The 15,422-nt window shown below is 52.8% G+C and overlaps 1 protein-coding gene across 3 annotated transcripts in view; it reads right to left on the bottom strand.

Annotated features, from left to right (window-relative positions):
• Positions 1 to 1,240: 1,240 nt before the first annotated feature.
• The window catches only part of FAM129C (family with sequence similarity 129 member C), a 32,272-nt gene continuing 18,090 nt past the window's right edge, over positions 1,241 to 15,422 (bottom strand). The window contains exons 7-16 of one of the 3 annotated variants that reach the window (XM_025368757.1): positions 14,519 to 14,634; positions 14,333 to 14,437; positions 14,015 to 14,177; positions 13,189 to 13,379; positions 10,903 to 11,061; positions 9,758 to 9,874; positions 9,552 to 9,659; positions 7,416 to 7,527; positions 4,062 to 4,145; positions 1,241 to 1,481 (exon numbers count right to left, since the gene is read on the bottom strand). In XM_025368757.1, the coding sequence (XP_025224542.1) occupies positions 1,369 to 1,481; positions 4,062 to 4,145; positions 7,416 to 7,527; positions 9,552 to 9,659; positions 9,758 to 9,874; positions 10,903 to 11,061; positions 13,189 to 13,379; positions 14,015 to 14,177; positions 14,333 to 14,437; positions 14,519 to 14,634 (1,268 nt within the window). In that variant the 3' untranslated portion in view covers positions 1,241 to 1,368. Of the gene's footprint in view, positions 1,482 to 3,777; positions 4,146 to 7,415; positions 7,528 to 9,551; positions 9,660 to 9,757; positions 9,875 to 10,902; positions 11,062 to 13,188; positions 13,380 to 14,014; positions 14,178 to 14,332; positions 14,438 to 14,518; positions 14,635 to 15,422 lie in introns of those variants that run through there. The other 2 variants (XM_025368758.1, XM_025368756.1) reach the window with 2 other exon arrangements.

Here is a 15,422-nt window from a genome sequence, read left to right as displayed (position 1 = left end):
CAGTGGTGATTGCACCTTGACTTCCCAGGCTCAGGTAAATCTCCCATCTCAGCCCAGCTTTTATTTATTTATTTATTTATTTATTTATTTATTTATTTATTTGGGCTGGTCTCGAACTCCTTGGCTCAAGCATTCCACTTGTTTCAGCATCCCAAAGTTCTGGGATTACAGGCATGAGCCACCACTCCCAGCTGCTAATTTTGTATTTTTCGTAGAGACGAGGTCTCACTATGTTGGCCAGGCTGGTCTTGAACTCCTGAGCTCAAGCGATCTGCCTGCCTCAGTCTCCCAAAGTGCTGGGATTACAGGTGTGTACTACCGCGCCTGGCCATAATAAATTTATTTGTAAGTTCAATTTAGTCAAAGAAATTCAAAATAAAATAATGAGATTTCTGTGTGTGACTAATTGGCATAGCTTTTTTCTTTTTATGAAAAGTCCTAGTGTGTAGCAAGGATTTGGAGGCTGGTCACAGTGGATCACTCCTATAATCCTAGCACTTTGGGAGGCCGAGACAGGAGGATTGCCTGGGTCCAGGAGTTTGAGACCAGCTTGGGCAGCATAGCGAGACCCTGTCTCTATTATTTAAAAAAAAAAGGCCGGGCGCGGTGGCTCAAGCCTGTAATCCCAGCACTTTGGGAGGCCAAGACGGGCGGATCACGAGGTCAGGAGATCGAGACCATCCTGGCTAACACAGTGAAACCCCGTGTAAAATACAAAAAAAAACTAGCTGGGCGAGGTGGCGGGTGCCTGTAGTCCCAGCTACTCGGGAAGCTGAGGCAGGAGAATGGCGTAAACCGGGGAGGCAGAGCTTGCAGTGAGCCGAGATTGCACCACTGCACTCCAGCCTGGGAGACAGAGCGAGACTCCGTCTCGGAAAAAAAAAAAAAATTAGACCAGGTGCAGTGGCTCACAGCTGTAATCCCAGCACTTTGGGAGACTGAGGCGGGCAGATCACTTAAGGACAGGAGTTCGAGACCAGCCTGGCCAACATGGTGAAACCCCATCTCTACTAAAAATACAAAAATTAACTGGGCACAATGGCAGGCGCCCGAAATCTCAGCTAATCGAGAGGCTGAGGCAGGAGAATTGATTGAATCCGGCAGGCTGAGGTTGCAGTGAGCCGAGATCCTGCCACTGTACTCCATCCTGGACAACAGAGCAAGACTCCGTCTCAAAAAAAACCAAAAAATTAAAATAAAGGCTTGGAGAAAATTCACAAATAAATGCTGCTGCTCGGAGTATAAAATGGGACAGTTTTCTGGAGGTGCAGGGGTTACAAAAGCCTAAAGATGGCTCATCTGTTTTGGCCCAGAAATTCCACTTGTAGACATTTATCCAATAGAAACAAGATAGGTGTGGGTGAAGATTCAGCTCTGGAATGTTCCTTGAGAAGGCGGTGGGCAGAGTGGCTGGATCTGGGCACCAGAGCCTGGCTGCCTGGGACAAGTCCCTTCTTCCCGCTCAGCCTCAGTTTCCTCATCTGTATAATGGAAAATGAACAGACATCAAAAATCAGACATGTCAGATGCCTGGCATGTAATAAGTGCTTAAAAAATCAGAGTTAATAGAAATATTGGCTGGGCGCAGTGGCTCGTGCCTGTAATCCCAGCACTTTGGGAAGCCAAGCCAGGTGCCTGACCTCCCCATCACCTGAGGTCAGGAGTTCAAGACCAGCCCGGCCAACGTGGTGAAACTTCATCTCTACTAAAAATACAAAAATTAGCTGGGCACGGTGGTGGGCGCCTGTAATCCCAGCTACTCAGGAGGCTGAGGCATGAGAATCGCTTGAACCCGAGAGGCGGAGGTTGCAGTGAGCCGAGATCGCGCCATTGCACTCCAGCCCAGGTGATAAGAGCGAAACTCCATCTCAAAAAATACAAATAAAAATAAAGAAATGTAGGCTGGGCGCAGTGGCTCATGCCTGTAATCCCAGCCCTTTGGGAAGCCGAGGCAGGCAGATCACCTGAGGTCAGGAGTTTGAAACCAGCCTGGCCAACATGGTGAAACTACTAAAAATACAAAAAATTAGCCAGGAGTGGTGGTGGACGCCTGTAATCCCAGCTACTGGGGAGGCTGAGGCAGGAAAATCGCTTGAACCCACGAGGTGAAGGTTACAGTGAGCCAAGATACTGCCACTGCACTCCAGCCTGGCGACAGAGCGAGACTCCGTCTCAAAAAAGAAAAAGAAAAAAAGAAAGAAAAACAAATGTACAAGCAGTCAAAAGATGAAAGGGTGAAGGATAGGAAGGAAGGTTATCAGAAAAGGAGCTAAAAGCAGCTCCTAAACCTCCCGGACAAAGGTGAGGGGCACCAGGTGAGGCTACCCTGGTAGACAGCCCTCTGTTGAAGTGACAAACACATATACTTTAAATTCTGAGGTTTCCCATTGCGGGATTTGCCCACAGGAACCTGCACTTGCAAAAACAAAACAAAACAAAACAAAACAAAAACAAGTATGTACAAGATTATCCCCTGCGGCACTGGCTGTTAGTATGGAAGACTAGAAACCAAATGCCCGTTGGTTCTGGTTAGATTCAGGAACCCATCTACGATCCCTCACATCCAATTGCAAATCCTTAAATATTCTGACACTCAGAAGTTTGTATTTGTTTGTTTTTTTGAGACAGGGTCTCTGTGGCCCAGGCTAGAGGGCAGTGGTGCCGTCATAGCTCAATGCCGCCTCCATCTCCAGGGCTCAAGCAATCCTCCCACCTTGGCCTCCCGAGTAGCTGGAACTACAGATGCATTCCACCACACCCAACTAATTTTTAAAATATTTGTAGAGATGGGGTCTTGCTATGTTGTCCAGGCTGGTCTCAAACTCCTAGGCTCAAGCAATCCACCTATCTTGGCCTCCCAGAGTGCTGGGATTACGGGTATGAGCCACTGTGCCTGGCCTTAGAAGTCTTTCTAGGACTGGGCTGGGCACGGTGGCTCACGCCTGTAATCCCAGCACTTTGGGAGGCCAAGGTGGGTGGATCACTTCAGGTCAGGAGTTCAAGCCCAGCCTGGCTAACATGGTGAAACCCCATCTCTACTAAAAATACAAAAATTAGCCAGGCGTGGTGGCAAGTGCCTGTAATCCTAGCTACTCTGTAGGCTGAGGTGGGAGAATCACTGGAACCCCCGAGGGGGAGGCTGCAGTGAGCTGAGATTGTGCCACTGCACTTCACCCTGGGAAACAGAGTGAGACTCTGTCTCACAAAAAAAAAAAAAAAAAAAAAAAAAAAAGAAGTATTTCTAGGACTGTTTAACTATTTATCCAAGTTAGTGTAAATATCAATGAGTTTCTCTGTCCTAGATCAGCTAGGAAGTGTATTAGTTAGCTATTGCTGCATAAAAAAATTGTCCCCCAAATTATGCCCATCTTGCAAGCTCTTGCTGGTGGTAAACCTAAGGCTCCCATCACTACAATCTCCCTTTCCAAGTTGGCAACAGGAAGTAGCCATTGGGAGATGCCCCCTAAATCCTGGGATTAGATGGGATACAAAAGCTGGGTGTGGTGGCTCACATCTGTAATCCCAGCACTTTGGGAGGCTGAGGCAGTCAGATCACCTGAGGTCAGGAGTTTGAGACCAGCCTGGCCAAAATGGTGAAACCCCGTCTCTACTAAAAATACAAAAATTAGCCGGGCATGGTGGCATGTGCCTGTAGTCCCAGCTACTCGGGAGGCTGAGGCAGGAGATTCACTTGAACCTGGGAGGAGGAGGTTGCTGAGATTATGCATTCCTGCCTGAGCTAGACTCTGTCCCCCCACCAAAAAAAAAAAGAGAGAGAGAGATGGGATACAAATTCACCACAATCTCAGCTCCCAAGGGCTGAGCTCACATGCATGTCACAGCCTGGGTTTAGAGGGTTCCTCTGTAGCTCAGACACACTCCACAACTTCCCACTGCATTTGTTCACGAGCTTGGCCAGCCTGGCTGGTTAAGGAGATGAGGTATATTCTGTTCCATCCATGAACCTACATGCACGACAATCCCATACACCCCATGTGGGCCCCCACCTCCCCACCCCCAGCCATCACTGGCATGTTTCAGAAGCCTGTGGAGTTCCCCACCTGCTCCCTCCTGTTCCCATGGGACCTCCAAGCAGCCGTCCAGAGTGCAGGATACATCATTGGCACCAAGGGTCTTTTTCAGTTCTGAAATGAGATGAACTCTTGGACACACCTGGGGAATCCCAGGCATCAAGGGGCTTCCGTGCATTTTCCCAGAGAGACTATGAATGTCTCAAGCAGAAATCCTAAACAGGTGGCTCACATAGACCCTCTCTTCAAGCCCGCACCCATGGCAGACATTGCTAACCGATCCCTGCACTCTTCACCAAGCCTGGACACTGCCAGTCCCACCTCCCAACATGCTGCTCTAGGCAGACATCACAAATCAGTATCAGGATGGACCCACTTAAGGACACATAAAATCTCTAGGAAGAGAAACTCATTGAGGTCACCTGTTTCTGGATTTAATTCTGCAGTCAGAAAATAGGTTTCTTTTTCCTATTTAAAACTTCTACTATTTTAAGGAAGCTCTGTTTTTCTTGTTTGGATGCTCATAGACACATCCTCTCCCTCATTCCCTGGCTCCCAAGAACCCACCATCTATAGGGGTGTCTCCCAACTCTCTGACCTCATCTTTTTTTTTTTTTTCGAGATGGAGTCTCGCTATGTCGCGCAGGTTGGAGTGCAGTGGCGCAATCTCAGCTCACTGCAAGCTCCGCCTCCTGGGTTCATGCCATTCTCCTGCCTCAGCCTGCCGAGTAGCTGGGACTACAGGTGCCCTCCACCACGCCCAGCTAATTTTTTGTATTTTTAGTAGAGACGGAGTTTCACTGTGTTAGCCAGGATGGTCTTGATCTCCTAACCTCATAATCCGCCCACCTTGGCCTCCCAAAGTGCAGGGATTACAGGCATGAGCCACCGCGCCTGGCTGATCTCACCTATGTAAATTTTTTTTTTTTTTTTTTTTTTTTTTTTGAGACAGAGTCTAGCTCTGTTGCCCAGGCTGGAGTGCAGTGGTGCAATCTTGGCTCACTGCAACCTCTGCCTCCCAGGTTCATGCAATTCTCCTGCCTCAGCCTCCCGAGTAGCTGGGACTACAGGCATGCGCCACCACACCCAGCTAATTTTTGTATTTATAGTAGAGACAGGGTCTCACCATGTTGGCCAAGCTGGTCTCAAACTCCTGACCTCCAGTGATCCACCTGCCTCGACCTCCCAAAGTGCTGGGATTACGGGCGTAAGCCACCGTGCCCAGCTGCTGACCTCACCTTCTATGTCTGTTCTTCCTCTTTCCTTCAAATGAGGGCTCTTTGAGATTCCCTTCTGTTCTCCACACACCTTCCCTGGCTTGTGGCCCCCTCACCTTCACTTAGTGACACCTGAAGCCCAACACCTCTGACACCTCCAGCTCCCACCTCTACCTCCCTCCTAGTCTCTGTCCCTTTGGCTGCTGCCCCTGCTCTGGCCTGTCGTTTGTTCCAAGAACCAGGGCCTCAGCCTCCTCCCTCACTTCCAGTCTGGCTTCTGTTGACCTCTGCTCACACACCCTCCATGGCTCCCGATTGCCTGCACAATAAATCTAAATTCCTCTGCCTGTCATTCAAGGCCCTGCACGTCTTCCAGCAGCCTCCAGCCTCCCACTCCCTGCCCTTGTGCCGGCTGCATGGATGCTGACATTCCCTGAATCCCCACTGCATCCCGTTCAGCCCCCAATCAGTGCACACATCTCAGTGATCATGGGCATTAAGTAATCCATGAATGAACTCAGGGAGCAGGAGGGAGAAAGAGGTTTCTGGAGCTCCTTCCCAGCTCAGGAGCTCCTAAGAGGCCCAACTCCAACTCCATAAACCTCTAGGGCCTCAATGCCAGCCCAGAGAAAAACAGGGAGTGGTTGTTAAATGAATAAATTTAAATGTCTATCCGTAGTTTGTTGGTTTTAAGATGGAGTCTCTCACGCTGGTAATCCCAGCACTTTGAGAGGCTGAGGCAGGCAGATCACGAGGTCAGGAGTTCGAGACCAGCCCAGCCAACATAGTGAAACCCCGTCTCTGCTAAAAAGACAAAAATTAGGCCGGGCGCGGTGGCTCAAGCCTGTAATCCCAGCACTTTGGGAGGCCGAGACGGGCGGATCACGAGGTCAGGCGATCGAGACCATCCTGGCTAACACGATGAAACCCCGTCTCTACTAAAAGATACAAAAAACTAGCCGGGCGTGGTGGCGGGCGCCTGTAGTCCCAGCTACTCCGGAGGCTGAGGCAGGAGAATGGCGTGAACCCAGGAGGCGGAGCTTGCAGTGAGCCGAGATCGGGCCACTGCAATCCAGCCTGGGCGACAGAGCGAGACTCCGTCTCAAAAAAAAAAAAAGACAAAAATTAGCCAGGCGTGGTGGCATGCACCTGTAGTCCCAGCTACTCGGAGGCTGAGGCAGGAGAATGGCTTGAACCCAGGAGGTAGAGGTTGCAGTGAACCGAGACCACACCACTGCACTCCTGCTTGGGTGACAGAGTGAGACTCCGTCTCAAAAATAAAATAAAAAATAAAAGATGGAGTCTCGGCCGAGCGTGGTGGCTCACGCCTGTAATCCCAGCACTTTGGGAGGCCGAGGGGGGAGGATCACAAGGTCAGGAGTTTGAGACCAGCCTGATCAACATGGTGAAATCCCATCTCTACTAAAAATACAAAAATTAGCTGGGCGTGGTGGCATATGCCTATAGTCCCAGCTACTCAGGAGGCTGAGGCAGGAGAATCACTTGAACTCAGAACTCAGGCATCAGAGGTTGCAGTGAGCCAAGATCATTCCACTGCACTCCAGCCTGGGCAACAGAGCGAGACTCTGTCTCAAAAAAAAAAAAAAAAAAAAAAGACATAGTCTCGCTGTGTCGCCAGGCTGCAGTGCAGTGGCGCAATCTTGGCTCATTGCAACCTCCACCTCCTGGGTTCAAGCGATTCTCTTGCCTTAGCCTCCCGAGCAACTGGGACTACAAGTGTGTGCCATCATGCCCGCCTATTTTTTTATATTTTTAGTAGAGATGGGGTTTCACCATATGGGGCAGGCTGGTCTAAACTCCTGACCTCAAGTGATCTGCCCACCTCAGCCTCCCAAAGTGCTGGGATTACAGGTGTGAGCCGCCACACGCAGCCTGTATTGGTAGTTTTTGAACTCTGCCTCCTTCTTCTCATCCTGAGAACTCCTATACATCCCTCACAGCCCCAATCCAATGGCCCTTCCTTCAGAGAGTATCCATCCCTGCCCTTCTGAGCTCCTCTACCCTGGACCCCCTCTGGCCAAGTCCTGACTTAAGGTCAAATGGCAAGTAGTCACAGGAAGTGAGAGTCGATGGGGCCCTGGTGGGGCTCAGTACATACAGGCAGGGGACGCCAGACACCTCTGAGCCACAGCAGGGCAGGACTCACCTCGGTCAATCCTCTGCAGCAAGCACCCCCGGATGACGTCCTCATAGATGCCCTCAGTGGTCAGAGCCTGGCTGCCCATGGCAAGGACATCCCCCTCGAACTCAGGCAGCTCCTGGAACCATGTTGGGTTAGGGGCTCGGCTGGAGAGGAGGGCCCCTCTAGAGGCCTACAACACAGGCTTCTGCCCTAGCCCTGGGCCTGATTAGCTGTGGGGTTGGGGGCAGGGGTTGGGCCTCAGTTTCCTTATCTTTATTTTTAATTTTTTTTTTTATTTTAAAAATAAACAGGCCGGGCGCGGTGGCTCACGCCTGTAATCCCAGCATTTTGGTTGGCTGAGGCAGGCAGATCATGAGGTCAGGAGTTCAAGACCAGCCTGACCAACATGGTGAAACCCCGTCTCTACTAAAAACACAAAAATTAACTAGGCGTGGTGGCGGGTGCCTGTAATCTCAGCTACTTGGGAGGCTGAGACCGGAGAATCGCTTGAACCTGGGAGGCGGAGGTTGTAGTGAGCCAAGATCACACCACTGCACTCCAGCCTGGATGACAGAGCAAGACTCTGTCGAAATGAAATGAAATGAAATGAAATGATTAGTCTCGCTCTGTCACCCAGGCTGGAGTGCAGTGGCGCAGTCACAGCTCACTGCAGCCTCGACCTCCCAGGCTCAAGTAATCCTCCCACCTCAGCCTCCCAAGTAGCTGGGACTACAGGCGTGCACCACTACACCCGGCGAATTCTTGTATTTTTTGTAGAGATGGGGTCTCACTATCCCAAAGTGCTGGTATTACAGGCATGTGCCACCACGCCTGGCCTCAGTTTCCTTATCGTTGAAATGGACTCAGTGGCCCATATTCTCTAGCATTGTGGAAAGGATTCATGGGATTAATTAGGCGCAGCAAATCACACCTCACAGGGAATAGTACGAGTGTCTCAACTGGCACTTCCCCAACTCCCAGCCACTTCCTCTAGAGGATTCTGTTTGTGCCCATGTCAGACACCCACCTGGTGCCCATGAGCCCTGTGTACCCAGGTACCTAGGACTCCCCCTGACCTCCTTCCCACTCTCCCACTCACTGAGCTTCAGCCACACCCACCTTGTCACTGTTCCTCCAATACACCAGGCACGGTCAGGCCTCAGGGCCTTTGCACATGCTATGCCCTCTGCCTGGAATGCCCTTCCCGGGACATGGCCCGTGCCTTCATTTCACAGGGAGATCCTTCCTAACCCTCTGGTAACTCCCTACCCAACCCTTATCCACACTTTCCATCTGCCTCCTCCCTCCACTGATGCCCATGTCACCTGGTGATATGTGATGTATGGGACCCATCCCAGCTCTTCCGTGGCAGACACAGGGTAATGAGCCCCGTCATAGATGAAGCAGAGGGCATCGTGGCAGCCCAGAAAAGCCACCTGACCCAGCTCCAGGGCTCAAGGTGTGGAAGTCCCGTTTTTTGAGACAGGCCCTTGCTCTGTTGCCCAGGCTGGAGTACAGTGGTGTGATCCTAGCTCACTGCAGCCTCAACTTCCTAGGCTTAATTGATCCTCCCACTTCTTGGCCTCCGGAGTAATTGGGACCACAGGCACATGCCACCATGCCTGGCTAACTTCTGTATTTTTATAGAGATGGAGTTTCACTGTGTTGTCCAGACTGCTCTCCTGGCCTCAAGCAATCCCCCCACTTTGGCCTTCCAGAGTGCTGGGATTAAGGCGTGAGCCATGGCACCTGGTCAAATGGTCTCTAATGATCAAAGAGCATTCTTTTTTTCTTTTTTCTTTTGACACAGAGTTTCACTCTGTCACCCAGGTTGGAGTGCAATGGCACAATCTTGGCGCATTGCAACCTCCCCGTCCCGGGTTCAAGTAATTTTCCTGCCTCAGCCTACTGAGTAGCTGGAATTACAGGCGCCCGCCATCACACCCGGCTAATTTTTCGTACTTTTAGTAGAGACGGGGTTTCACTATGTTGGCCAGGCTAGTCTCGAACTCCTGACCTTGTGATCCGCCCTCGGCCTCCCAAAGTGCTAGGATTACAGGCGTGAGCCACCGTGCCCGGCCTCAAAGAGAATTCTTGCCCACTTTACGTGGATGAATGGTGATGCTGTCAGACCTGCCTGCACACTTCCCATTAACTCACCTTTTTGCAGCTTGGCTCGAGTTGGCTCAGCACAAAAGGTAAAAAGATGCAGAGACCCCAGCCTCGGATGAACCTCCTCTGCGCCAGCCTGCTGTCCGATTCAAATTTCTGCACAACATACCCAGCGGCGCCTCTGTTCAGTGTTCAACCATCTGAGCACCCAGGCCCACTGCCACCCCCTGCCACCCCGTACCCACAGATCACACCTTCAGCACGCGCCCCCTGACTCTCTCCAGCCTCTGGGCAGCCTGGTCACAGTTGAGGGCCATGGTCAGACACTGGTCAGCCAGCTGCAGGAAGGTGGCCACAGCGTCAGCTATGAGCTGTAGGAGGAGATGCCGTGATGACCCCAGAATCTGTGCTCCAGCCTCCTGGGCCCCACTCCAGCCCAGCTGACCCCTTCTCAGCATCCAGCCTGCCCCAATCAGCCATCTCTGCCCAACCTCCTCCTCCTTGTCCCAGGAAACACCTTTCCCTCCTCTCAGGACCTGGGGATTGTCTAGTCTGTGGGGGACTATGTGCAAACTGGCAAAAAGCCCCCTCCCTCTGGGGGATGGTGCCAGGGTGCCTAGAATGGAGACCAGGGAGCCAGCCAGAGTTCAGCCTCCTCTGTTGAGCACTTTTGTGCAGTGCACAAACTGAACAACTGTGCCAGGTGGTACTAGATCATCTCACTCTCTGTCTTCTTCTGTCACCATGTCCAATAGCAGGTCCCACCTCAGACTTCAAAACACTTCTTGCTTCTCCCCACTGACATCCCCCATCCTGGTGCAGGCCTCCCCCCTGCCTCCTCTATTCCTGCCCCCAACAGCCTGTGCTCCCTACGGCAAGCAGAGCTTTCTAAACCTTAAATCCAGCCATGCCCTCCCCCTGCTCATATACCTGCTCTGGCAATGGCTCCCCACTGCCGTCAGGAAAGAGCTCACCCCTTAGCCCCACACTCAAGGCACTGTGCCATCTGCCCATCCATCTCATCGGCCTATCTTCCCCATTTCTGAAAAATTGCTCCACGTTCCCCAAATGCAGACAAGCGCTCTCAACACTATTCACTTGGGACTGGTGGCAGCCCCATTCCTCCCACTGCTGTCCCATGTTGGAAGTCCCCTCCTCCTGAAAGTCCTGTCAACCCCAGAGATGGATCAGGAACATCCTTGGCTGTCTCTGTACATCCCGCCCGAGCTCTGTCCACCACATGTGGCTGCTGCCTGGTCACGGGCTCATGTCCCCATGAGACTGGCAGCCCCACCGAGTTGTCTCAATCACTGTGGTCTCTCTAGGACACATTTAGCGGGGGTTCAGTGGAGGCTGTCTTCACAGCCTGGCCTCCTCCCAGCCTCCTGCTCACCCTCACCTGCTGTGCAAGATCTTGGGCCCCAAACACGAGGCTCTGCATCCCCAGAAAGCCAAACGGTGCTGCCAGCTGCCCCAAGCGCCCGTGGCTCCATTCGGCCTCACGGTAGCATGTCTGCATCAGTGCCAAGTCCCATGGCATCTCTCCAAATGAGTAAACCTGTGCTCCCGGAAGCAGTTTTGGGAGGAAAATGCCGTCAGCTGATTGCAAAGGGCCAAGGACCCCACAGCCGATTCACCAAAGGAGAAATACAAATGAAAACACATTCCACCTCAGTTGTCACCAAAGAAACTCATAATAAAGTAGCGGTGGGCCAGGCGTGGTGGCTCATACCTGTAATCCCATCACTTTGGAAGGCGAGGCAGGTGGATCACTTGAGGTCAGGAGTTCGATACTAGCCTGGCCAACATGGTGAAACCCCGTCTCTACTAAAAATACAAAGGTGTGGTGGTGTACACCTGTACTCCCAGCTACTCAGGAGGCTGAGGCATGAGAATCGCTTGAACCCGGGAGGTTGCAGTGAGCCAAGATCACACCACTACACTTCAGCCTGGGCGACAGAATAAGACTCTGTCTCTAAAATAAAATAAAATAAAATAAAATAAAGTAAAATAAGTTGCAGTAAGGCATGGTGTCATGGACATAAAATGATAAAACCTAAAAAAACTATAACAAGCGATGCTGGCACAATTGAGAGGAAATGAGCACATTTCCTGGCTCTGGATCTATGAATACCACCTCATGTTCTCTCTGTGCTGGGCCCTGGGGCTGCAGATATGGAATACTCTAACCCAGTCTCTGCTTACAAATTAGGGGAGACAGAGTATAGAAATCACCCACAGTGGCTGGGCGTGGTGGTTCAAGCCTGTAATCCCTGCATTTTGGGAGGCCGAGACGGGCGGATCACGAGGTCAGGAGATCGAGACCATCCTGGCTAACATGGTGAAACCCCGTCTCTACTAAAAAATACAAAAAAAAAAAAAAAAATTAGCCAGGCGTGGTGGCGGACACCTGCAGTCCCGGCTATTCAGGAGGCTGAGGCAGGAGAATGGCATCAACCCGGGAGGCGGAGCTTGCAGTGAGCTGAGATCTGGCCTCTGCACTCCAGCCTGGGCGACAAAGCGAGACTCCGTCTCAAAAAAAAAAAAAAAAAAAGAAATCACCCACAGTGGTATGACTGTGAGGCTGTGACAGGAGAAGCATAGGCTACTATAAGACATAGAGGGGACCAGGGACAGTTCCTGGAGAAAGTGATTAGGAAATGGAGGCTTAAGAATGAGTTGAAGGCTGCCTGGCACATAGTAGGTGCTACTGTATGTATGTATGTATGTATGTATGTATGTATGTATGTATGTATTTCAGGTGCTACATGTATATCAGATGCACTGAAGTGACCTGCCTTGAACAGAATTCTCTGGGTTGTTGCCCTGCAGGGGAATGGGAGGAGGAGTTTGGGGGGATGACCTCAGACTGATTTTGCTAAATTGCCACTCTTCTCATCCAACTCCTTTCACCTCACATTTTAAACTGTGCTCCACGGCCAGTGTTGTGGCTCACGCCTTAATCCCAGCACTTTGGGAGGCCAAGACAGGCAGATCGTTTGAGCCCAGGAGTTTGAGACCAGCCTGGGCAACAAAGCAAGACCCCCATCTCTACAAAAAAATTAAAAAATTAGCTGGGCATGGTGGCGTGGACCTGTATTTCCAGCTACTTGGGAGGCTAAGGTAAGAGAATCGATTAAGCCCAGGAGGTCAAGGCTGCAGTGAGCTAAGATTGTGCCACTGTTGGCCGGGCGCGGTGGCTCACGCCTGTAATCCCAGCACTTTGGGAGGCCGAGGCGGGCGGATCACAAGGTCAGGAGATCGAGACCACGGTGAAACCCTGTCTCTACTAAGAATACAAAAAATTAGCCGGACACGGTGGCGGGCGCCTGTAGTCCCAGCTACTCGGGAGGCTGAGGTAGGAGAATGGCGGGAACCTGGGAGGCGGAGCTTGCAGTGAGCCGAGATCGTGCCACTGCACTCCAGCCAGGTGGACAGAGCGAGACTCCGCCTCAAAAAAAAAAAAAAAAGATTGTGCCACTGCACTCCAGCCAAGGTGATAGAGCGACACCCTGTCTCAAAAACAAAAAAACAAACAACTGTGCTCCAGTGACCATAGCATGGTGATGGGTCCACAATAAGTAAAAAGCAGCCGAGAACAAATTCAGAGAAGATTTTCAACAGGAAAGACTCAAATTAACACATCACCCTCTGGCTCACTGAACCCCTACCCACGGGAGCTTACCTCCCGGCGCAGCCGCGTGCCCGAGGGGCTCTGGCGCAGGCGGCGGGACAGTCGGTCCATGCCTTGAGCCAGGAGGGTCCGCACCGCCTGGAGCGACGCTTCCACGGTGCGCAGCAGGGTCTGCACGACCCGGGGCAACTGCGGGTCCACCTCCCGGCGCAGGCACGACTCGAGCGGTCCCCTGATATCCGCTGGGAGTGGAAGACACTGGTCTGGAGTCCCCTCCGCAAGGTGCCTCACAGATGGGGATGTGCAGGGACCCTAGTTCAGTAGGGCGAGGGGGACGCGAGCAGGGACGCTGAGCGCCCTCTTCTACCCATTGTGATGATGAGAAAACAGCCTCGGAGGGGCGGGCCGAGTCAGGATTCCCACCTGGGTCTTTGTAGGGGCCACCTTGGCCCACCCTGCCCATGTATCAGCCTTTACCCCTGCCCCTCCTCCGCTGTTCTACTTCCCAGGCCAGCCCACTCATTTTGGCCGGGCTTAGGGCCTCAACTCCTGCAGCCTCAGCCTCAAGGCCACGCCTATCCCCCGCTGAGGCCCCTCCCTTTTTGTATCCACGCAGCCCCCTCAGGACCTGGTGTCCTCGGGATAGACTCTAGGCCCCGCCCCCAGCACCTCGCCCACAAAGACCACACCCACTGTCTCGCCTAGGTCCCGCCCCTTCCCCACCCTTTCCCTTCCACATCCTATGCTTGGCCCAGCTCCTCTCTGACCACGCCCCTTATTTCACACAAGGCCTAGCCCATTATTCGCTTAGGTCACGCCCCTTTTTCCCCAGCATTGCCTCGCCCCTCCCAGCCCAGGTCCCGCCCCCGGGTCTCACTCCGCAGTCGCCCCGCCACACGCGCCCGCTGCCTCAGTAGGTGGTCCACGTCTGGGCGGATCGTCTTCTCCAGGGATGCAAGCAGCTCGTCCTTTTCCGGCTGGAAGGCGCGGAGCCCGGCGGAGGCCCCGGCCAGGACAGCTGCGTGAACGGCGTCTAGAAGCTGCCCAGACCGGTCGAGGGGACCCCACGCAGGACAGGAGTGCGGGAGAGAGCCGAGACACGGGGCGGGGATAGAGAGTTTAGGCGACAGTCGTGGGAGGGGAACCCAAGCACCCGGATCCCGCCCCCTGTCCCGGGTCCGGACGCAGGGCAAACCTCGGTCCAGGCCCAGGCACGGGCGCGGCCTGACCCCCGCAGGCCAGGAAGGGTCTGGGCTCGCAGCGCGGGAAGTTGCTCCCGCATCAGCACCGCGGTCAGCACCTGCGGGAGAGGGGCCATGGGCGCCGCGTTCGGCCGGGAGGGGGCCTGGGGGTCCCGGGTGCGGCCTCGCGGGGCACTAACCTCGGCGTCTGAGCCTAGGGTCACGTCGTCGTCGCCAAAGTGGCCTTGGTGCTGCCGGTAGAGTCGGACGGCGTCCAGGAAGGCCCGGGCAGCAGGGGCCTGGCTTCGCTGCAGGACTGAGAGGGGCTGCTCCTCAGTGCCTGCTGGTAGCTCCCCTGCCTGGCTTTCCTGCCCGGGGAGGAAGCCCTCTGCCTGGCCAGGTCCCCAACACCCAAGTCTTACCCATCTCTGGAACTTTGCATAGGCAGTGCCGTCCACAGGGAACACATTCCCCCAGGACCACCAACTTTATTCAACTTAGAAGGAATCCTCTACTGGCAGCCACAGTCCCTTGACCTGCAGTTCAGGCCATACACACTGCAGCCACTAGCTGCTCCTCTAGTTGCATCGTTTGTGAGGTCAACAACCTGCCCAACTGTGTGTGTCAGTCCTGCTGCTCCCCTACATTTTTCTTTCTCTTTCCCTTCCTTTCTTCCTTCCTCTCTCTCTCTCTTTCTTGCTTTTCCTTCTCTTTCTTTCCTTTTTCCTTCCTTCATTTCTTTTTCTTTGTTTTCTTCTCTCTCTCTCAAATGGGGGGTCTCTCTGTTGCTCAGGCTGAAGTGCGGCAGCATGATCATAGCTCACTGCAGCCTCCAAGTCCAAGGCTCAAGTGATCCTCTCACCTCAGCCTCCTGAGTAGCTGAGACCACAAGTGCATGCCACCACGCCCAGATAATTTTTGTATTTTTTGTAGAGATGGAGCTTTGCCATGTTGCCTAGGCTGGTCTTGAACTCTTGGTGTCAAGTTGGAAGTTGGGATTACAGGCATGAGCCACTATGCCTGACCTATTCCCCTTCTTCACCTGGCTGGCCCCTCATTTTTTTTTTTTTTTTTTTTTTTTTTTTTTTTTTTTGAGACGGAGTC

Source organism: Theropithecus gelada, chromosome 19 (assembly GCF_003255815.1).
Source record: "Theropithecus gelada isolate Dixy chromosome 19, Tgel_1.0, whole genome shotgun sequence".
NCBI lineage: Eukaryota > Metazoa > Chordata > Mammalia > Primates > Cercopithecidae > Theropithecus > Theropithecus gelada.
Note: the sequence above shows the minus strand (reverse complement) of the source record. Positions and strands in the feature narration are given on the sequence as shown.